Below are 22,927 nucleotides of genomic sequence, written 5' to 3'. Positions count from 1 at the left end.
TGTATACAAGCAACTAGGGTGGGGAATGGAGGGGTAGGGAATCTAGTAATTTTATGGGAACCTCAACCCATGCTACACTTGTGGGGAACTGAATTGGTCCCTAGTATTTTTAAGAATTTCTGAAATGTGAAACTACTGTGATGTTAATCAATTTGCACTGTACAGTTGCAAAGGACATTGCCTCAGTGGCATCCATAGTTCAGGGGTTGTACTCAGTCCATTTGTGCAACAGACAGAGGAGAAAAGCCTGTGTAAAGTTTTGTTCAGCTATATGTCAATGAGCCACATTGTAAGCAATGACAGTTAAAGCAGAAATACCTAAAATACACTATTTGATTGAGGTCACATAATGACATTATTGTCGTCAAACCTTAGCATTACCGGTCTTTACTTGTAACTCTTCTAAACTGGCAGTTAAGAAGTAGTTGCAATTTCACAGCTTGCTTACTTTCTATACTCATTATGGCTCAGTCTCTTCATTCAGTATCTCAATTCCCCTGCAGTGTATTCAGTTCTTCTGATCTCAAACTTTCCTCTACTTTTGTTTCATGTAGTTTAACAAACTAACTGTGTAAGATACAATTGGTTGCTAAGTCTATGAAGAAATCGGAGCACAGATTATGTAAAGTAGTTAATCAAATAGAACTTAGGCACCATATTTCAAGTTTTTGTGTATTGGCACAGTATTAATATAGTGACTCACATATCCCTCTGGTAATTTATATGCAGATAAATAAATGAACTTGTTAAGACTGGAGCTAGAAGCAGAGGCAAATGCTTTATCTTCTACCCATCCCCGTCCCCAGTGTTCTGCAGTGAAAGTCAAAATGATGGATAAAACTATAGCATTTGACAAATTACTAATAGAAAACCAGGTGGGTATAATTTAGAGTAACAGACACAGGCCATTGATTGGAATACTATCAGTAATCTACAATGTGTATCTTTATAAGGTATAAATTTGGGAGATTAAAAAACCATAATGTGAACATATTATCTGACACATGCAAAGAATGAGCAAGCTTTTCTTAGGAGGGTCTGGTAGTAGTAGAAGAACAGTTTCCTCACCCAGTTCTCTTATCTGCCTTCATTTTACCCCATATTTATGTATGCAAGGCCTTTGTGAGTTCCTGTTTTCTTTGCAGTACAGTCAATAGGCTAACATTAAACAGTTCCTATCTGTACCCCTCTAACGTTTTGCAGAGCCATTCCCTGTGTAACTGTTTTCATGTCCTCAACCCAATGCGCTACACCGAAACTATGTTTTCCTGATCTCAGGGGTTGCCCTGGATGAGTTTCTTTCCCCTTTTATTTTTAGAACCCTACCTCAAATTAAGACCTTTTGACATCAATGAGTTGTCCAACTATTTGATTAATGTGATGTCCATGCAGTCTTTATGTACCTATGGAACTTCTCATTCTGATTTACCAGGACTGAGACGTGTTTAGTTGGAATTTTGCTACTTTTTATTGTGTCAGCCTTTTTTGTGAAATAAAGCACTAGCTTTTGTGGGTGAAAGTGGATAATTCTGTTTTGTTAAGGGGCAATAATAGCTAACTTCTTCCAAAGGATATCCTTTAGAGATCTGGCATAAGAATAATTCTACTACAGGACAAAGATACAGATACCTCATCTACAGTCACTATATTTAATGTCACATATAAGATAAAATTGCTTATCTGAGCTTGCTGTCCTTTCCATTTTTAGTCTTCCATAGCCTATACATATTTAATAATTGCAATGCCTGCTAGCTAAGGCTATTTGTCAAGGTCATTTTTTTCCTGACTTGAATTCTATTGAAGGGCTCCCTGGGCTGCAGGATCATTGTTTATGGAGCTCTTTTGCATCTTGTACTAGCACCCTCTTCAAAGTGTCATTCTGCTCAAGGACAAAGAAGAGGGATCTTAGTACATAAATTAAGGTAGAAGTGTTTGTGAAAAGCTTAGAAAAGCATTTCATTACTTGAAGAGTGAGGAATAATATCCTTGTATGTGCATTACAAATTATGTGTACAGTGTATTGTTAAATCCTTGTTTAGACCAGGTTTGGTTAACCTACTGGAGCATTCTGAGGCAGATAGCTGCAGTTCATGTAACGGATAATTAGGAGATTCAGAACCCCATTAGCACACATTATATAATAGATGTATGAATATGTTGTTGTTTAATTTACAAGTTGCCTTTTACATGCAACTCAAGGCAATGTCACTACATACAATTAAAAAAGCAAGCTAAAATAGTTTTTAAAAAAACATTCAGCACAAAATTTAACTAAAGCTGGGTTTAAAACAATACAAAATGAACACATAAAGCAGAGATCTTTTCATTCAGGTGGAAAAGCTTACTGAAACAAAATTGTCTTCAGCTGCAAAGCTTACTCATGAGTCTTTCATACTTGTCAGACTTTGACAATTCATGTAAATACATTTTGTATCTTGTTAAATTTTGGATTTTCTCAGTAGGCTCTGAAGCAAAGTGTGAATTCTTTCCATTTTGTGTAGTGCCTCCTTGTGATAGCATGATTGGATCAAATCACTTGATCATCATTCTGGGGACCCTAATGAAGGAGCTTTCATGCCCAAAAAATTGCTTTCATCGACAATTATCATTAAATAGATAAAATCCAGAGTAATTTTTCCAAAACCCATGGGCAGAGAGTTTCAGTGATCTAGCTTGGGGAAACTGCATCTGAGAGCTATTTGTAGCCTGTGAAAAATCATATAACAAAAGATCCTCATAGAACATCTGGGCTGCAGCCTGACAACACCACAGGAGACCACAATTGATGGCAAAAAACGTTGCCTGAATAAACCTGGTACCATATTGTTTCTTATATATGCAAATCTTCTTTTTTCAAATATAGCTGAATTGTACATTTTTAAAAAAGTTTTTGAGACTATATAGTGGGATATTCTAAATACACACATACATGCAAGTTTAGAGTGGAATTCAATATTGTGCCATGATGAATGCCCCATTAGAACAAGCATTGCAGCTTGCTGGATGGAATGATACCCCTCTTCTCCCACTTTGTGCTGTTCTGGGGGTTATTTTGATCCTCCCCTAGCCAATTTTGGGGGCACTGGGGTGTGTGTGGGAGGAGCACAGGGCTTGTTCTGATAGGACTCATTCATTGTAAATCCCACCCTTACTCTTTAACTAAACTTCTGCTACAAGATTCCTTTATAAATGGCAATTCTTCCTTAATGTTTGTAATAAAATTTCTTAGATAGAATATTAAACATGTCTCTTACTCATGTTCCCACATTTTACGGTTGTACCAGAAAACAGAAAAGTTGGGAAAGGTTCAGAAAAGGACAACTAAAATGATCAAGGAGTTGGAGTGAAATGAGGCAAAGTTACATTTTTTTAAGAGGGAGGGAGATGACAGAGGTCTAAATTTATGCATTGTCATATAGAGCTAGGCACCATCCAAGGAGGCTGAATGTTGGAAAGTGCAGGATGGACAAAATGAAGTACAGTCAAACCTTGGTTCCCAAGTGCCTCCATTTTAGAATGTTTCGGCTCCTAAATGCAAAAACTCGGAAGTAACTGCTCCAGTTTTTGAACAATTTTCAGAAGCCAAATGTGCTACACAGCTTTTGTTTTGAGTTTCCTTATTGTATTGAGGCTTCCGCTTTCAGTTTTCGGTTGTCGAAGATTTCGGAAGTCGAATGGTCTTCCGGAATGGATTATGTTCGACAACCGAGATTTGTACAGTGGTCCCTCGGTTTAAGAACAGTCCTATTTGCGAACGATTCGGTTTACGAACTCCTCAAAACCGGAAGTAGTGTCCCGGTTTGAGAACTTTACCTCCGTCTAGGAACGGAATCTGAACGGTGGAAGGGCACCAGCGACAGGAGGCCTCATTAGGGAAAGCGTGCCTCGGTTTAAGAAAGGTTTTGGTTTAAGAACAGACTTCCGGAACGGGTTAAGTTCGTAAACCAAGGTTCCACTGTACTTCTTTAAACAATGCATAGTTAAACTACAGAACTCTCTCCCACAAGATGCACAGATAGCCACCAACTTGGATAGTTTTAAAAATGCTCCCTGAGGGGAGTTGAAAAAGAAGAAACTTGAGAGTTGCCACCATCCAGCTCCCAGAGTGACCCTCCTTCCCCCAACTGCCACCATAGTGGCATCTGAAGGCTCATCTTGCCCTGAGGGGAATGAGAAGAAGCAGTAACAGCTTCTTCTAAAACATACAACCCTAGCATTTGGCCATCATTTTGCCCTGCCAATAACAGCATTGCCTCCTCTAGTAAACTAGTCAGGAATTATTTGCATCTATTAATGATGGCATATACCACCTCTGTTTCACTCACAGAACTCCCAATATCTTCCTGCCTCAGTGTGTGGAATGTCCACAAAAACAGATTCCTTCAACTGTAGCTGATTCCCTTTCTCCTCTGTTCATTTGCCTCTTTTCCACATTCTTGCTTTCTTTGGCTTAGTCAGAAACTACAAGTACAGTGGTACCTCGGGTTAAGTACTTAATTCATTCCAGAGGTCCGTTCTTAACCTGAAACTGTTCTTAACCTGAAGGACCACTTTAGCTAATGGGGCCTCCTGCTGCTGCCGTGCCGCCGGAGCACGATTTCTGTTCTCATCCTGAAGGAAAGTTCTTAACCTGAGGTACTATTTCTGGGTTAGCGGAGTCTGTAACCTTAAGCGTATGTAACCCGAGGTACCACTGTAGTGTGTAATTTTTGAAGAAATCCTTTATTTCAGAATCATCTTAGGAGGGTTTCAGAGAACCAGGTTGCCCTCCGCCGCCACCATTGAGTTTTACATCAAGATATTAAGGGGAAAGCACCATCTGCAAGACAAATGGTAGATTATGTCTTAGATCCAGAGTCTCCTTCTTATCTGTGAAACTTACACTACTTGGAACCATAACTATTGACACATTTTTCTCTGTATTCTTCACTTTCCAAATCTTGCTGTCTTTTCTGTCCTTGGATTGCTCAAACCTGTGTCATGTGTATTCAGACTTTTCTTATGGCATCTAGCTTTTCATTTCCGCAAACTGCCAAGGATAGCTCAGTTCGTAGAGCATGAGACTCTTAATCTCAGGGTTGTAGGTTCAAGCCCCACATTGGGCAAAAGATTCCTGCATTGCTGGGGGTTGGACTAGATGACCCTTGTGGTCTCTTCCAACTCTATAATTCTCTGTAGATAACTGCATTTTGATGATTCAAATTATGCAATTTACTCCTTGATGTCATCTTGATACTTGTAATAATAAACAAAATCATTTTGAATTGAAATTGGGCCCGTGTGGTTCATGTTAACTGCCCCTGGTAATACAGGGCCCCCTTCTTTTCATAGTATGCCACAGGTCTTAATCCAAAATCACAAAATACCATAAATTCGTGGTAATACACATACAGTGGTTTCCCCGGTTATGAACTGGCTCTGTTCTGGAGGCCTGGCCGTATCCTGAAGATTTCGTAACTGGAGGACCACTTCTGCACACGCGTTTGCCGCATTTGCAACCCAAAGGTTACATCCATGTTTTAGTGTTAAACATATTATCAGGGACACATTAAGGCTTGGTAACATAGCTTCATATAAAATTAAATGTCAAGGAAACCTCACTCCCTGACAGGCTGCTTTTTTTGGTGTAAGAATACTTTTTGTGAGGGAGCCTTCCATCATTTGCGATCATTCCATTGTCCATTTGCAGGCTAAACCAGTACCTTCCAGAAACAGTTTTACCTTGTGATTAAACTGTCTAGAGAGCCTCTTAGGCAGTAAGGAATGCTTGCATGCATTTTGCAAATAAATATTTATTGCAGCACGTACGCACTTTGGAATATAAAATGAAAATCATATTCTGTTGTTTTAAGATTGAACACTCAAAAAGGATTTGCATCCTGATAAGATTAGAAATGTACTTTCATAGCATACATAACTATCAGAATGTCCTTAGTATTAGGCCGTAGTGTTAGTGTTTCACTTCCTAGTCTGCCAGAGAGTGGTAACCTTTGTTATTTCTAGAGGGATAAAATGGAGATTCATTATCTTATTAGAATTTCTGTAATCTGACGCGCTTTTTGAAAATCTCATGAATAAGTTGTATTGATAGAGTATATAATTTATAAAAAGAAAAGTGAGGTTTTAATACTTGTGTTTAACATTAAATGTCCAAAATCATTAGTACTTGAAGGACATTTTTTTCTCAAAGCAATAGCAGATTATATCTGAATGGTTAAAGCAACTCCACTTTTACATTATTTCTGTTGTGATGGTTGAATCTTGCACAGGACTAGTCTTGTGAATTTCAATTAGCAATAATTGTTCCTTGGATTAACCTCATTGAAAATTTATTTGAATCTTCAAACCTTTCTTCTACCACCTTTCTATTCAGATAATATAAGTTGCTTTTATAGTGATGGGGATACTGCTTTTCTATTTGATAGTTGGTTAATGTTAGTTGATTGATGTTGGTAAATTATTCAACTTGCTCAAATATGAAATCTGATCATGTTCAGAATGTGGTCTCTGTGTTCCTCAGAAATTATAACTTATGCTTACATAGCTGGATACAAGGAGGTAGTTTTGTTATACAGAGTAGTTCCATTAAAAATGATGGTTTGCTCCAGTGGGGTAAAGTCTACATTGTGCAACTGTCTGTACCAGTCAAATTGTTTTCCCTCCATCTATCCCTTATTTCAAAGAGGGAAAGCTGTGAAAGCATTTGGACTTTATAATTTGTTTTACAACCTCCATTTTACTGATAAAATTGATATAAAGCTGATGTAGTATGATGGTTATAGTGGGTAAGAGATGAACTATGAAAATCTTTGTTTAAACCTCACCTCCACCATGAAATCACTAAGTGAACCTAACTTAGACAACTACTCCCTCCCAGCTTTAGTCCCTATCCACAACATTAGAAGTAATAATACTGACATATTTTGCAGGATTGTTTGAAAGGATTGCAATTATATAATGCAAGCATTTAGTGAAAACACTATACAAATGAAGCATTTAGTGAAAACACTATACAAATGTTAAGTACTATTAAAAGAAAATAGTTCCAATTTTATTTATTATGGTCATTTTTACTATTCTTTTTTTCTGTCTGCTACCCAGGACATACTTCCATCACTTTCAGTGTTAATTAATATTGTGTTTAAAAACTGTATAACTGAAAAACAACCTCCTAAAACCAAAGTTTACACTGCAGGCATGTCCCGCCCCCCACTTACCCAGGAGTTATGTTCCGGGGTCCCACATGCATAATTGAAATTGTGAAAAGTGGGGAGGACTCCACTTTAATAGAGAGGGTGTGCAGGGAAGAGGCAGGAGAGAGAGAGACTTGCTCTGAAAATCACTCAACCTGTGAGTGCCTGGGCCTGCCTGCTTGCCTGACGGGAGCCAGTGCACATGGCAGTGGCTGGCTGAGGAGGACGCCCAGTAGAAATGGTGCCAGGATTGGGGTGCAGATGTACAGCGGAGCAGCAAGTGCCGGGAGAAGGCGCCTCCTGCCCTGTGCTGCTAGTTGATTGAAGGGCACCTTCCCTCATTCAGACAGTGCCCCCAAGCAACTTCCAGGCAGCAGCCCTGGCCAAGGGAAGGTCTATTTATTTATTTATTTATTTAGCGTCGACCTGCATAAATGCAGTCATGTGTGAGTGGAATGTGCATAAGTGGAGGGCGCTGTACACGCAGGTCCTACTTTAGTTGGCTATGGGAAAATTCACTTATCTGAACACTAGGAATTAGTACCCAAACCTCACCATACACAGCACAGATTCAGATTTTTTTTACTTCTGTAGTTAGCTGCGGGAAGGGGAGCAACTGGACAAATCAGAGAGCTTTTTTCTGAGGTTTCTTGGGGAGGGTTTTTTTGGGGGGGTCAGAATTCTGTGATCAGGAGCACATTAGATTTTTCCCCATAGGAATCTGTAGAAATTGTCAACTCATTTTGCAAACTCTCACCTAATGATTGATGTCATTGGCATGTCATTGCCAGTGGTATTAGGAAGACAGAAAGCCAAGTCAGGCCATTGCTTTGTCTAACTCAGTATTGCTGACTAGCATTGACTATCCATGGCTTCAGGCTAGGAAAATTCTGAGCCATATCTGGAGATGTCATAATTTGAGCCTAGAACCTTCTGCATGTAAAGCAGATGTTCTCCCACTGAGCCACAACTCAAATGTAGCATATTATATGGTCTATAAAGTTCTAATTTCCACAGGGTAGGCCTACCTTTGAGAGCATTACATGTGAACTGGGTCTTAGAATCTCGTTAGAATTTCCCCCCTAAAAATGTTAAGTAATTCAACAACTTGCAATTTCCCTACCTCCCAAACAAGTGAAACAGCTTAAGTTTATGGTCTCGGGGGAAAGACACCATTTTCAATATCAAAGACTAATGAACTGAAACATAGGAACACTCACAGTTTGGAAATGACCTCATATATTTCATGCAGGAGAGAGCTAGGATCTGGCTGCTTAAGTATGCAACATAGGGCAGAGGTAATACAGTCCAGAAACCTGGAGCAAGGGGAGAGGTGTCAGAGTGAACCTCAGGATGACTCATGCTGCCTACTTTATGTTTGGGCTGCAGCCAAAAAATGTCCCTCCCACACAGATGACTCCAGTGGACTTCCCCTTTAGTCCAAGAGATAGCTACAGTAATTGTATTTGCCTTTACCGAGAGAAGAGAAGCTAACAGGCCACCAGAAGTTTAGCTTTAAAGCTTAGGCTTAAAGAAAACAGACTCACTACAAGGGATGGAGTTATACGTCTTCACTCCTGAAACCAAGTAGCTTTACCGTATTCATCATGCCACTTTTCTCCTTCTTGCCCAATTGCTGGTTTGAATTTGAGCTGAAGATTTGTTTAGAAAACCAGAACACATAAGCATCTGATCTAGTTGTATTTAAGTGTTTTTCTCCTTTTCTTCCTTTGTCCCTTCAGTCCATAATTTCCTATCTATTCCTGTATTTGATAAGAGTTTGGGGTTTGACTGGTCAAGGATAATTTTAACCTTCTTTGAATACATTTTATTAAGTTTAGGTTTAATTTTAAACCTAGCTTTTCTTTTCTTTTAAAATAGAAGTTTACTGCAATTGAAAATATACTATTATTTCAATTCTAAAAACAGCCCCATATATTTTCTTACTGTTTCTGACATCTCTATGGGAAGTTGTAGTTCCTTAATTGAGGAATTTCTTATACAAAGTAGGTGGCAAATGTTACTGTAGCATGCTGATGATATCTTAGCTTCTAAAGTGGAGATACAGCAGGTTTGAAAACCATTGATTGCAAGTCATGGATGGAAGATATGCATTATTGGCAAAAGATAGTAATCATTTTGAAAGGTTATATAAGTCATTACCTTTCATTAACCATATGCACTGTTAAGGTTACTTAGATTTCTGTGAGAAATCTACTGGGCCAGGTGAGGCTATGAGCAAATCAAATCTATTATTTGCATGGCTTAAGTATTTTGTGGCCAATGGTTGTTAACCATTCGCAAACTAAATGTCATGTTAATTGAGCATCCTTATAGTTACTTAGACTTACTTTTGCATAGACAGATACGTTGGCCTCATTCATATGTCACATTAGTTTAAAACAAGCTATGGTTTCATGTAAGCATACTGGTGCATACTCCTGAGAAGTTATTGTGCCTCTCCTCCCTTGCGTCCTGCTGCTGCTGCCACTCATGCAGTGCTATTTTTCTAGAAAAAGAGGTGCCAGAACTCGCCATTAACACCTCCCTTGTTCTCTTATTATGGCTATGGCACCCACTTGAGAAACCTGAGTCAAAGTTTGGAGTTTGGCTTGTTTCCTGGTGACAGAACAGCAGGAGAGGAACAAAGTGAAAACTTTTCAACAGCATGCATTAGTTCACTGCATTAAACAATAGCTTGTTTTTAAACTATGGTTTAATTTGATGTGCAAACCTGACTAGTGTATGATCAGCAGAAAGTCCTAGAAATTGTAGTGGAATGTAATGCAAGCTTCCACAGAAGCTAATCTTAGTGGATGAGTGTTTACTGGTTATATGCCCTGAGTCTGTAACATTCACTACTGAAATTCATGCTACATAGTCTTCAGGAAAAGGATGGAGATTTCAGTTTTTATTTAGTTTTATATTAATTTTACTTTCTTTTTGTTGTTTTCACTCAGTCTGCTGTTTAATCTTTGATTACAGGCTACTAAAGAAGTAATAGAACGAGAGGCCCCAGGGATGGCCTTGGCAATGCTGATGGGATCACTTAATGTTACACCTCTGGGCATGCTCTCTAGGTAAGAATATTAACAAAAATACCATGAATTATTTCTCTAGAAATATTTAAGGTGGTGGAATGGTTGCATTGAGCAATACATTAATATTTGGCCCCTTCATCATTTTCAGATTCAGGTAGATACACTTTTTTGAGGCTCCTGATTCATCCTTTTAGGACCTCTGGCATGTTAATAGGCCAGCCAATATTTGAAAGTACTTTAGAAAATGAGTTAATGGTTTCAGTCTGTTAAAAAGCAGGTATCCATGCCAGATCAATTTTACGTAGGGGGACAAAGAGGATGTGGGTGGATGCCACCTACAAAGAAAAGTTCATTTTCAAAGGCACATATCAGTGAATGGCATGGGATAGGCTATTTTTAGGCTAACTGTCGCATTTCTGAAAGTGATGAACTGATTTAGACATACTGTACACCAAGATGAAGGTAAGCAGCTGTGCAACCAAATATATAATAGCTATAGTAGTCTTACATTTTAAGGGTGAAGTGCCATAAGGGCAAGAGCAGTAAGCACACTGGAAATTGGCCAAAATATGGCTTTGGAAAGCAGAACTGTTTTAACCATCCCACACAGCTATTTCAAGTCTACTATATATTTAGCAGCCAACATTTTTCCTACAATTGCACTGAATGTCTAAGTCAGATAGATACGTACAAAATTACAGTGAATAGAAGACACAGCCATACCTCTTAAAACAGTTACAAGACAAAAAAACCACATGAAATAAAATAAACAGCATATAGATACTAATTTCAGTGTTCCTGACCCATGTCATCAAAGCTGCTTCTTGTTAATAAAGGTAACAATTATGTACAATACTGACTTGCCAAACTGAGGCACATGGCCTATGGAACATGAACAAACCATTACATTTTATTTAAAAGTGATTTCCTGGTTATTGTGGGAGGTGATGTAAGCTGGGTAATTTAGAAAAGGGTTTATTCTAGCTAGGAGCTGCAGGCCTACCTTACTGTGAGTTCTCCTTTTCATATTTTTACCTGCTTTCTCCTAAAATAAAGCTTTGTTGGAGTTTTGATGCCTCTTGTTTGAAGCTTAAAGGAGTTAGTGTGAACTTTGTATGTTTTGCAAATGGCAACAACAAAGGTGCACTATGTCATTCACAACACCTAAACAGTCAGAAAAGCTGCTAAATTTTGCTAAAAATGATAATACCAATAATGTGTAATAGATTGGCCAGGTTTTCTGACCACATAGCAGCTTGAACTGCTGGACAGCATTTTATCATTTATACCTCACCCATCTGACCGGGTCTTCTAAAAGTTGTATAGTTATTTATCTCCTTGATATCTGATGGGAGGGTGTTCCACAGGAAGGGCCCTACTGCTGAGAAGGTCCTATGCCTGGTTCACTGTAGCTTCACTTCTCACAGTGAGGGACCTGCAAGGAGTTCCTTGAAGTTGGACCTCTGTGTCTGGGCTGAATGATGGGGGTGGAGACACTCCTTCAGGCTGAGGCAGTTTAGGGCTTTAAAGGTTAGCATCAGCACTTTGAATTGTTCTCAGAAACTGTAGATCCTTTAGGACCAGTGTTATATGGTCCCAGTGGCCACTCCCAGTCACCAGTCTAGCTGCCACATTCTGGAATAGTTTTAGAGAACTTAAATGCTCAGTTGTGACAATTCAAACTTTGTAATCTGAACAATGTATATGAGAATTATGGAAATCTTGAAAGGGATCACAACAGGACATTGCACCTGGAATTATTTACCACCTTGTTACTATAACTCACAAATTTATGTTCACACAAGTTGGTGTCATTTCTGATTATTACATTGAAGTGTATTCTACAAAGGCTGCCACACAATCCCCTCAAACGTATTTGAAGGGGCCAATACAACTTGGTGGGGTGCTTGATGTGCAGCTACTGCAGATATGGAGATAATGTATTGCCATGGATGAAAATTTTGCTAATCTAGCCCACTTTCTGTCTGATGTTCTCATAAGAAGAGGTGTAGACAGCTGGTGACATCACCAAACCCGATGAGGATTGATCAGCTAAGAGAGACTGTTCCAATCTTTCAATGTGTTGTGGAGGATTCTACTCTTGCACTTCCTGACCACAAGAGCAACTGAAATCTAACAACTTGAAAATGAAGGTGCTTTCAAATACAATTGCACGTCACTGCCAAAACTCTTTTGAAACCTATAAAGAACTTGCTAAGCTTCCATAGCCTGTGGCATAGTATCATCTTGCAATAGCCATGGAAAGATGCCCTGCTTGGAAGATACTGTTTTAAAGCAACCTCATCACTTGTATTGGATGGGATCAGTGTTACTCAGATACTAATAGACTTCTATCATGGAATCCTAGAATTGTAGAGTTGGAAGGGACCATGATGGTAATGTAGTCCAGCCCCCTGCAATGCAAGAACCTCAACTGAAGCATGCATGATGGATTGCCATCCAACTGCTGCTTCAAAACCTCCCATAAAGGAGAGTCCACCATCTTCGGAGGGAGTCTGTCCTGCAGCTCTTACCATCTAAAAGTTCTTCCTAATGTTTAGCTGATAGCAAAAGCAGGCCCATCTATATATGACTTGGCCAAAAGGGGTTTGGTAGACACTGTAAATTGGGAGTGCTTGCAAAGGCCCTTGCACAGCACTTCCCAAGCTCCCAACAACCGTTTGTTGGTCACTTGGGAAGTGCTGCTCAGTGAGCTTTGCAAAGCCCTATACTTGGGACTTGGCAAGTGATGAACTCAGGGCTTGCAAAATGCTTTGCTCAGAGCTTCTGAAGCACCTGGCAACCAGCTGGCCAAGCCTTGACATTTATGATGTCAGGTGCAAGGCAGGTGGATGTGGCTTGGCCAAAACAGCCTTGCGGCCAAATGGGGAGACCTCGTCCAGATTTGACCCATGGGCTGGAAGTTCTTTCCCCACATCAGATTATAAGAACTAATGTTCAAAATGCTTGAAATAGCTATGTGGAATGGTTAAACAGTAATGCATTTTGAAAACATGTTTTGGCTACAGATTTCCAGTGCTTTTGTTGCTTGAGACCTTAAGCACTTCACCCTTCAAAGATAGACCTTTGCTGTCAGCATATGTTTGTTAGCACTGCTTCTTACCATTTTTGCGTATAGTGTCTTTTAGATCTACAACAGTTTTTTTTCCCAAAAATAGTGTAACTTGTGGCACATGGTGGTACATTTCCTAGAAAATTATCTTCAGTGCTATATTTAGGGTAACATTCTTTGTCACTCTATGTACAGTTGAACTGGCATAGGTGTCTAATTCTTAAAATGCTAATATTGATTTAAGTTTTTAAAAATGACATTTTGATTGGTTAGTATTGGTAAAAATTGGTGTTTGGTAGGGGGAAATCTGGTTAAGGATCTTATTCTGAAACTTTCTTGTGAATCTGCATGTATGAAAACATTGCACTTTCTATACACTACTTCAGCTGATGCAGAGAAATGCTGACTTGCCTAAGGCTGTCTAGTGAATTAATGGCTGCTAGCAACTTCTTGGCTTGTTCTTTCATTCAGTAACCCTGCTCACCTAGCAGTGATTTTCTTATCATAGACACAATCCAGAAAAGGACTGTATTGTAAGTTTCCCCTGAAATAAATTAACTTCTAATGTAGTCATACTTTAAGATGGCATGAAACTTGCTCATTAATTAGCTTGTAAGCAGTATTCAACAGAGAACATACATAAACACGGTTCCTATAAATATAGAAAATAAATAAAAATGAATAATTTAGTCATAATAAAATAAATTATTTATAGTCATTTCATAAGTCCCAAAACTAGCAAAGAACAAAGCTTGGTACATATCCCTGTATTTTTATGAGAATTTTTCTCTCACATTGCTTCCACTAAACTCCCAGCTTTCTTTATAACAACTGCTTTATAACAACTTTATAACAACAATAAGAGCAGTTGCTAAGAAGGTTTATTTTTTTAATGCCAGAGGCTGCATAAGTGGATGCACATGTGTTGTCGTTGTCATGGGACTGTGGCCTGTCTGTACATGACACAGGTATAACTGACTTGGTTCATGTTCGTGAGATATCAAGGAAATTCACTTTACTAAGTATATGTTAGAACAGTCTTCCCCAGCCTGGTGTCCCCCAGGCCCAGATATTTCTGGCTACAGTTTCCATCAGCCAGTCGTCGGGAATGATGGGAGTTCATCATTCAAACCATCAAGCACCAAATTGAGGAAGTCTGTATTAGAGAAAATTAATACTGTGCCTCTCTTGAGTTGAACATAATTATGGGGTGGGGGAACAGAGATTAGGTGGTCACATGTAGCTTTCAAGATGAATTGTAAAATGAAATATTTAAGTATAAATAATTCAACAAGAACACATTATGAGTGTTCTATAAAAGTTAGTGTTTCTGCTCTTTCCATGGCAGAGACTAGCAAATAATGTTGTTCATAGGGTTTCTTCCCTATCATTATTTTATTGTATTTCTAATTTTTGCAGTTAAAAGGGGGGAAATGTTAAATGAATTAAAAGTAGACTCATTTCCAAAACTAGACAGTTCATTGTACCATTCAAGCATTGGATTATCTTTATTCTCCTCCTTGCCGCCAAAGTGGCAGTGAAATTGTCATTGTGTATGAATGTGATTGGGATTGTGCGTGATGTGTCCGTTAAGCAGCTTAATTAACTGTAAATCTCATAAGACTTTGAAATATCACTGAGGAACAAAGACCATTCTGGAAGTACTCTAAAATGGGGGTGGGCTTTAAACACAGATCTGCCCATATCACATAGAAGAGCCAATCTGTAGAGCCTTTGGATTTGCCTTGGATATTCTCTCGTTGGCCTTGCTCACTGTCATGTGATGTTAGAAGGCAGAGAGTTCCCATTGTCATATGGGCGGGCAATTTTCATGGGAATGGCAACTGGAAGGAGGCTAACCCTCACCCGTGCATTGCCACCCCCCACCAACAACTATATTTGCACAGCAGTTAAACAGAAAAAGCTCCTGTTGATGCCCACGGGAGTTTTCACCCTCTAAGCCTAATTGTCACAGGCAGGGGGGATAGAAGGGGGAGGAGAGCAGAAAAAGGGGGTGATGGGGAGAATAAAATGGTTGTAGGGAATGTGGATGTGTGTGGATGGATTTGTGTATGTATGAATACAGAGATGGGAGTGAAGGGTGTACTCGTGTAAATATGAGTAGCTGTGTGAGAGGGAGACGAAAACAGTATACAAGGTGGTGATGACCTTAAATTTAAATAAGTTCCCCCCATATAGAAAGAGAAGGGGTATCTCTTTTTTAAAAAGCAAAGGGATGCATGGGTGAGGAGTACAAAACCTCGCCTTGTTGCTTACCGTTCCACACTCCCTTTCTCCAAGTCCTTTTCTCCCGACCAATAATACTTCTGAAATCAGAACCCTGCTAAAGAGGAAAATGGGGTGGGGGAAGAGATTGCAGGAAGGTGATTATGTGAAGGGAATACACTGATATATTACTATCATGTCTAGTTCAGGCTTGAGACTTTGCTACTGAATGGTTACTAAAGCAGTTACTCTGTTTGTAGTTATATTAACTTTGCTTGCTTTGTTGCTAATGTGTTTGATACACTTACTAGGATGAGGAAAATGACACAAATCTGCTTCACAGATGTCAAATGGCATTTCCTTCTTGAATCCCTAACTGTAAGAAAGTATTGCACAAGTCTGTTTGGAATCCATCTTCAAGGTCTATGCAGTTTCTGTTGGTAACTTGAGGCTGTGTTTACTCAGTTACTTTCCTTCATGTGATTTCAGCTTAACATGCTTGTTCAGTAAGACTGTTCAATTACTGTGTTGAGGCAGCTCCAATTGCAAAAATTGCTTCTGAATGTATTTGCTTCAAATGAAGCAGTAGTGAAATGGTGTGCTAAAATACACTTGGTGATGATGTAGCAATACATGGTGGGAAATATCTATTCTATATGAATCAGTACTTTACCTGCCTGTGTTTCCTTTACTCTGTTCTTAGGAGGTGCTGTTTCTAGACCATTATTACTATTCTGGCCTAACCACTTTTGTTAAATTATCACATGGTGCTTTTTGTATACAAATAGTGATTAGATTCTATATCTAAGTCTATATTAGACCTAGATTCTTCTGAATATGAAACTTTTTAAACGTTTTGTTATGATGGTGGTTATCCACCAAATCTACATTGTTATAAATTAGGGGTGTTTCAGTGGTTGTCCTGAGTGGCACTAATTATGATGGAACTAATCGGCACTCATAGAATTTTCACAAATAGCCCATCTACTAAAGGAAGTTATCAGCCTTAGAACATGACGCTCCAGCTTTGTGAGTTGAAATAAGGAACATAAGGTTCCTCACATATGTGTACAGGAGATGTCAATGCAAAGTGGAGGGGGCTAAGAGATAAGTGTAGCTTCTGATGGAATGGCATTTTGCAAAGAACACAAGGGTGCTGCTGAAAATAGCAACCACAAATAGAGTCTTCCCCCCCTGTACCTTCTAATTCAACTTCCTATGTGACCTGACATAATTACAACAGCCTGGTTCATAACACATAATGATGAGCTAGAGACTCTATGTACTGCTGTTAGTTATTGCCGTGGTCCTCACCACATATTTTCTTTTAACTGAACTAGAACCCTGTTCTTTGACTCAGTGTATGTCTTTGGAATGGTACAAGCTTTCTTCGACCCAAATAACTCTACCCCTTTCCCACTGTGATTGGGCTTTATTTTTTCCTTGCTGGCATCGGACAACAAACGTTTCCATGTGCACAAATGCTGTTCCTGATTGCGCCCCACCCTGCTGTTCTTCCTTCACTTTGCCAGCCTTCTCTTGGTTGCTCATTCCTGTCTCGCTTCCTTCTTGTCAACTCCTCATATCTGCCTTGCCTGTACAGGCTCTTTTCCAGGATCTAGACAAGCATTTGTCTCTGTTATTTAGAAAATGATCTCCCTCACCCCCTCTTTTAAAAAAATTAATAATTTCCAAGCTAGAAGTCACTCCATTTTAGGAATAAACCTGCGGTTCAGATTTCTGATACTTTGTTATTAGTGTTTCTCCAGTTTGGAATGCAACAGATTTCAGATCAGGAATGTCACTATATTCCATCTTTATGTGACTATGCAGGGAGGGAGGAATCTTCTGGGGCACTGGACAGAGTGTAGTTCCAGATATGTTAGTGCATGAGAGAATAGTGGCAGCCCAAAACATCCATCTGTTTGTGCTATAGTAATGAGTATCATATTTATGGAACACAAATGACTTCCCTGCCTCTCCCCACTAGCGTTCTCCTTATAGTTCTCCTTGGCCTTAGATGAACTATTCTTTAGTTCCAGATTGGCACAAATCACTACAGATCACTACAGATCAATTGGACTGCTCTGGAACGATTTGTAGCTGCCTTGGCCTGATTTGGATTTGGCATAAATCAACTCTGTTCCGAATATGGATAAATCAGTTGCGCAGCTCTACTAATTAGATCCAAATAATTAGCTTTCTGGTGAGCCAATTTGATACATGGATACAGCCTAGAAAATCCAAAATAATTTGACTTGTATTTTAGTCTGGACAGAAGGCCAGTCTACTTCTGCACCAACATAAGCAACAGGAGTACCAACAGGTAAAGCAGTACTTCCATTAGTAATGAATTTTGAACTTTCTCCAACTCCTGGACAGTGTTCAACGGAAGAATTATCCTCAGTCAAAAAGATTTTTAGGGCTGGAGCAATTTGTTGTCCTCCCTTTGTATAAAAAGAATTCAAAATGGTTCCAACAAGACGTCTCACTTTAATTAGAGTAGCATCCTTATGGGCCACCAAAGAAGAATTAGCTGCAAAGTGAACCCCTAAAAAACAAAATAATTTATCCAGTTATATGTGGGAGATCGCTTACTGTATGCCAGCACTTTAGTTTTAGAAAAAATATTAATACTAAGCTGTTCCTTCTGATAGAAATTGGGCAGCAGATCCATCTGCTTTTCCAGACTGCCCCATGCATAGAATGATGCTGACCTTTCTATTTCTTATGGCATCCAATTTCCCAAACAATTTACCCAGAACATTGACATAAAGGCTGAAAAGCAAAAGCACCAAAAACATTCCTCTTTAACTATGTTCATAGTTGGAATTGGGTCAGATAGAGGTCCACTGCTGCCTACTTTAATTTTAACAAATGTATCATGGCCCAGACTTTGAAGAAGCATCGGCAGCCTAGGGCAGCAACTTAGCCCAAGGACCGCTTCTATCTAGCAACTCAAAAGCTGAGGATAGGTCAACAATGGATATTTTTAACCATTTCCCCAATAAGATGGAACAGAGTATGGCAACAATTAATAGTGGAATAAGAATTTCTAACCCCAGCTTTCTCTTCAGACAGAATACCGTTGCAGGAGATACACGCCTGCAACTTAAGCAGAAATAAGTTTTACAGGAAACATGCAACAAACTGATTTTAAAAAAGGATAAACCACAGACAGTTCCAACCATAAAGGAATTAAGCCTGTCAAGCCAATATCAATAAACAATTTATTGAGGAGAGGATGCCACAGTTAGAATGCATATTAAAGAGTTTGAGATGCATGTGATCTTCCCTTGAGGACTTATTTGACCTAGTTGGATCATTCAGAGATTTGACCATACATAAAGTTGCTGGATCCCAGTTAGGGAAAACTCATTAATCCACCAAAGGGGAGGAGAAGCTGTTGAGGAGTTATATAGTTTTGTAAAATAATTAGTCTAATCATCAGTTGAAATCTGAGCTTTAGTAACCCCTCTTCACTTAGCCAGTCCACAAGGAATGATAGCCCAAAACTTATACTCATTATTTCTCTGACAGCCGAGTCTTTCCACTGAGTTCTGTTATATACTTGCTTTTTGCTTTTTTTGATGTATGATCTAAATTTGATGAGCTGTTCAGTGGCTACTTCCATTTTTAGTTTACAGTGTTGTCTGGAGAATTTAACCAGAGTCCTTTTAGCATTATTGCAGTTCTTATCATACCACACAGTGGAAGGGCCAAAATTCTGATATGAGATATATGGTGTAATTAGAAAAGGTCTGTCTGCTGCCTGTTGGTAAATAATTAAAGAAGAAGCTTTCCACAAAAGACAATGAGGATGAAGTATTATTAATTGGTCAGATCTCATCAATTTAATCCAAGAGCCAGAGAGCCTCAGACTACTTCATTCTTCTGGTCCCCAAGACCCATTGACTCCAATTATGTCAGTAAGATAGCTGACCTCCAGCAATATTGAAATCTAAAATAAGCTCAAAAGGATAGTGATCACTTTCTATATGGATAGAGAAAAATTGGCAATAAAATTAATATGTACTGGTTCATTGCTGATTTGCTTATAGTATGCTGAGAGTTTGTTCTTATAAAATTAGGGGCATCAAAAAGAGCATCTTAGGAGTCTGTGGTTGTATATCATCTGTAAACAAACATACAGTTTTACTATAGATTATTATGTGTGTTTGTTGAAAATACTTGTGGATTCAGAGCGGGTTTTCTTAAAGAGAAATAATTGAGTTTTTATTTCTGTGAAACAGTTACTTGTGGCTTGGCTGTTCCATGCAACAAGCTGTGCCATATTTTTATTTTGAATGAGTCACAATGTGTTGTTGTTTTTAACAGTTTTTGTGATTATTTGACATTATTAATACCTTTTTTTATTGCTAGCCCTTGATTATCTTGATTTAAAGCATATTGGGCCTCAAATGGTGCTTCCAGCTTACCTTTAAGGTTTCTTTGCTTTGTTTCCTGCACTGGTGATGTTTGCATGGAGAAAAACAAATATGCCTAGTTGAAGTAATGCCTTACATACACAGAAGCAGTCTTCTGCACATGTGTTCCTAGCTGCATAAGAATCTGCATTTGCAAGCAAAGGCAGTATGTGCAGTTCTTGTCCTGGTTTAGCCCCAGAGGGCTTACATTCATCAGCTTATTGTTCATAGCACTGAACATCTGATCAGGATGAATGAACCAGGAAATGGATTCATTCCTGCCTTGAACCGATGATTAGACTGATGGTGATATGACTGGAGCTAAGTGCCTGGAGCCTTGGCTGCTATGCATTCAGGTGAGTCAGGGTTATAGTGCTAAGAACTTCATTTGAAAAAATTTAGGACAACTCATCAGAAATATAGTAGCAGGTAAAAATACTTCTTTAATGAAGAATGTGTGCTTCTACTTTACCTGCACCCCACAATTTCTCAATATTCACCACAAGGGCTATAAAATCCAGAGAATTTTTTTTAATGCAAAAGACAGGAAATCTATCAGAAAGCAGTCATCTGATCAACAAGATGTGAGACAAGGCTTAAAGAAAATTAGGGATACCATGAAGATAATGCATAAATTTAGCTATTCGCATAATATGAAGGGAGGCTATCAAAATATAAGCCTTTCATTTCAGACTACAGTGGTACCTCAGGTTACAGACGCTTCAGGTTACAGACTCCGCTAACCCACAAATAGTACCTCGGGTTAAGAACTTTGCTTCAGGATGAGAACAGAAACGGCATGGCAGCAGTGGGAGGCCCCATTAGCTAAAGTGGTACCTCAGGTTAAGAACAGTTTCAAGTTAAGAATGGACCTCCAGAACGAATCGAGTTCTTAACCTGAGGTACCACTGTATGCATCTCAAGAGTTATCAGTAAAATTTACGATTCAAGCCTACTGATAGGAATTGTTATGTTGGAATTGTTAGGTAACCTTTCATAAGTAAAAAAATAGAAATATTATTATTTAAAATTAAATGTCATTGCTCTGGATTTTGTGTATTTTATGCATTTTCATAAGCTTGCAATAAAGTTAATGAAATTCTTAGTGTTTAAAGCAATTTAAAACTGTCATTTCTCTGTAAACAGAGTTTCTGTACATGTCTGAATTAATCAAAGACCTATATATCTGTGGAATGTATTTTAGACCTTAATTAAATTATGTGTTTTATTTTACACCCTTTATATCATATGGGTCTAACTGTAGCAGGTATAGTCAGCTAGATAATACAGAATAATGGTTACTTCACGAATCCAGAGAATATAGAAGGGGAGAAAAAACCATATAAAATTATGATATTCACATTTAAGTCAGTAACTTACTCTTTAGTCTTAGAATCTTGAAGGGTACCCTGGATCCTTAATCTTCCTTTCTGCTCCATGGCAAAATATGGCCCAGGACATAGCAATATTTTTTTCTGAAAATTGATTTGGTTATTACTTTTTACTATTTGTTTCTCAGGTTGTTTACAATAAAAAAGTGAAGTCAAAAAGAAAAAAACTTTTGAAACTCACAATTTAAAACAAGAAACAGAGCAGAGCAATGAAATACAACAAAATAGCTGCATAAAGCTCATTAAACCTGAGCAAACAAAAATGTTTTTAATAATAATAATAATTTTGTAATTTATATCCTGCTCATCTTGCTGGGTTTCCCCAGCCACTCTGGGTGGCTTACAACATGTATAAAAACACAACAAAGCACCAAACATTAAAAAACAAAATATCCTATACAAGCAACAAACAAACCAATAAATCAATAGAAACCAATAACAACAACAATAATAACAATAATGAACAGTTTACAGTTATACCCAAATTAAAATAGCGACTACCCCAACTAAACATTTCACCAACATCAACCCAACAAAAACAAAACTGAGGAACCAAAATTAGAACTGATTAAAACATTTTAGCCAGTTGCCGAAATTCAAGAGTGCATGCATGAGAAAGTCATGTTTAATCCGGTGCTGAAAAGAAAGGAATATTTTCTTGTTTAGATTTCCTTCAAAATGTTAGAGAATTTCTGGCCAACCTAGAAAGTATTATTTGAATTCTTACTTCTCTTCTCTACCCATAAATAAAATGGTAAAGTATTCTATTTAACAGGTCGTGGACAATGTGCCTCGCCTCACATGTCTTGAAAACATCATGGGAATGAAGTATTCCCTCTAACCCTAACATAGATTGTTTATTAGTTCAATCAATCAATCAATCAATCAATCAATGAGGGCACTATTTTTGAAAGAGAAGCTATGTAATAATTATGCTTTGCTACTGTTAAAACCGTTTAAGAGTTGCTACTTTCGTTGCCACGTTTGGAAAGCTTTCACGCTCATACCATGCTTAATGTGTTGATGGAATGCTTTAATCAAATATATTTAAATCAAATTGGTCCATTGTATTGAATAGTCTGTTTCTACTGAGCACATCTTAAGACCTCCCCTGTCTTGACCATTGGTAGACAGTTATGAATAATAAAACATTTTGTTCCAGTGTTGATGTTTCCCATGCACTCATATTCATCACAGTCTCTTCTCTTTTCAGACCTGTATGCGGAATCAGAGGGAAAACTCTTATAATTAATCTTCCAGGTAGCAAGAAGGGGTCCCAGGTAAGCAGTATTCTGGGGAAAAAAATTATTAATATTCATGATGAATCTGGGGAAGGAGAATAATTTTGCCTTTTAAGTTATTTCTCCCATGAATTGTAACAACCATGAAATTAACAATGAAACAATAAGGTGAACATTATTTTTAATGAACATTAGTGTTCTATCTTGTGAAACCTACAATGCCATCATCCCAGTTATCAAAACAAAGGCTTCGAGTTGTTTGGTATCTGAAGGTCAACTGGTAATCATTCAGCCCAATCCTCTGAAATGAATGAGGGAGCCCTTCTGGGTGGGTA

At 38.4% G+C, this 22,927-nt stretch overlaps 1 protein-coding gene across 20 annotated transcripts in view; it reads left to right on the top strand.

Moving 5' to 3' along the window:
• Nucleotides 1-22,927, top strand: part of GPHN (gephyrin) — a 238,719-nt gene that overhangs the window by 101,795 nt on the left and 113,997 nt on the right. For 19 of the 20 annotated variants that reach the window (XM_081901116.1, XM_081901113.1, XM_081901109.1 and 16 more), the window contains 2 exons: nucleotides 10,179-10,273; nucleotides 22,565-22,631. In XM_081901116.1, the coding sequence (XP_081757242.1) occupies nucleotides 10,179-10,273; nucleotides 22,565-22,631 (162 nt within the window). The remainder of the gene's footprint in view (nucleotides 1-10,178; nucleotides 10,274-22,564; nucleotides 22,632-22,927) is intronic. The other variant, XM_081901115.1, reaches the window with a different exon arrangement.

The sequence above is a fragment of the Podarcis melisellensis genome, assembly GCF_964234715.1.
Source record: "Podarcis melisellensis genome assembly, chromosome: 1".
In the NCBI taxonomy this organism is placed as follows: domain Eukaryota; kingdom Metazoa; phylum Chordata; class Lepidosauria; order Squamata; family Lacertidae; genus Podarcis; species Podarcis melisellensis.
This window is presented reverse-complemented; position numbering and strand designations above follow the sequence as displayed.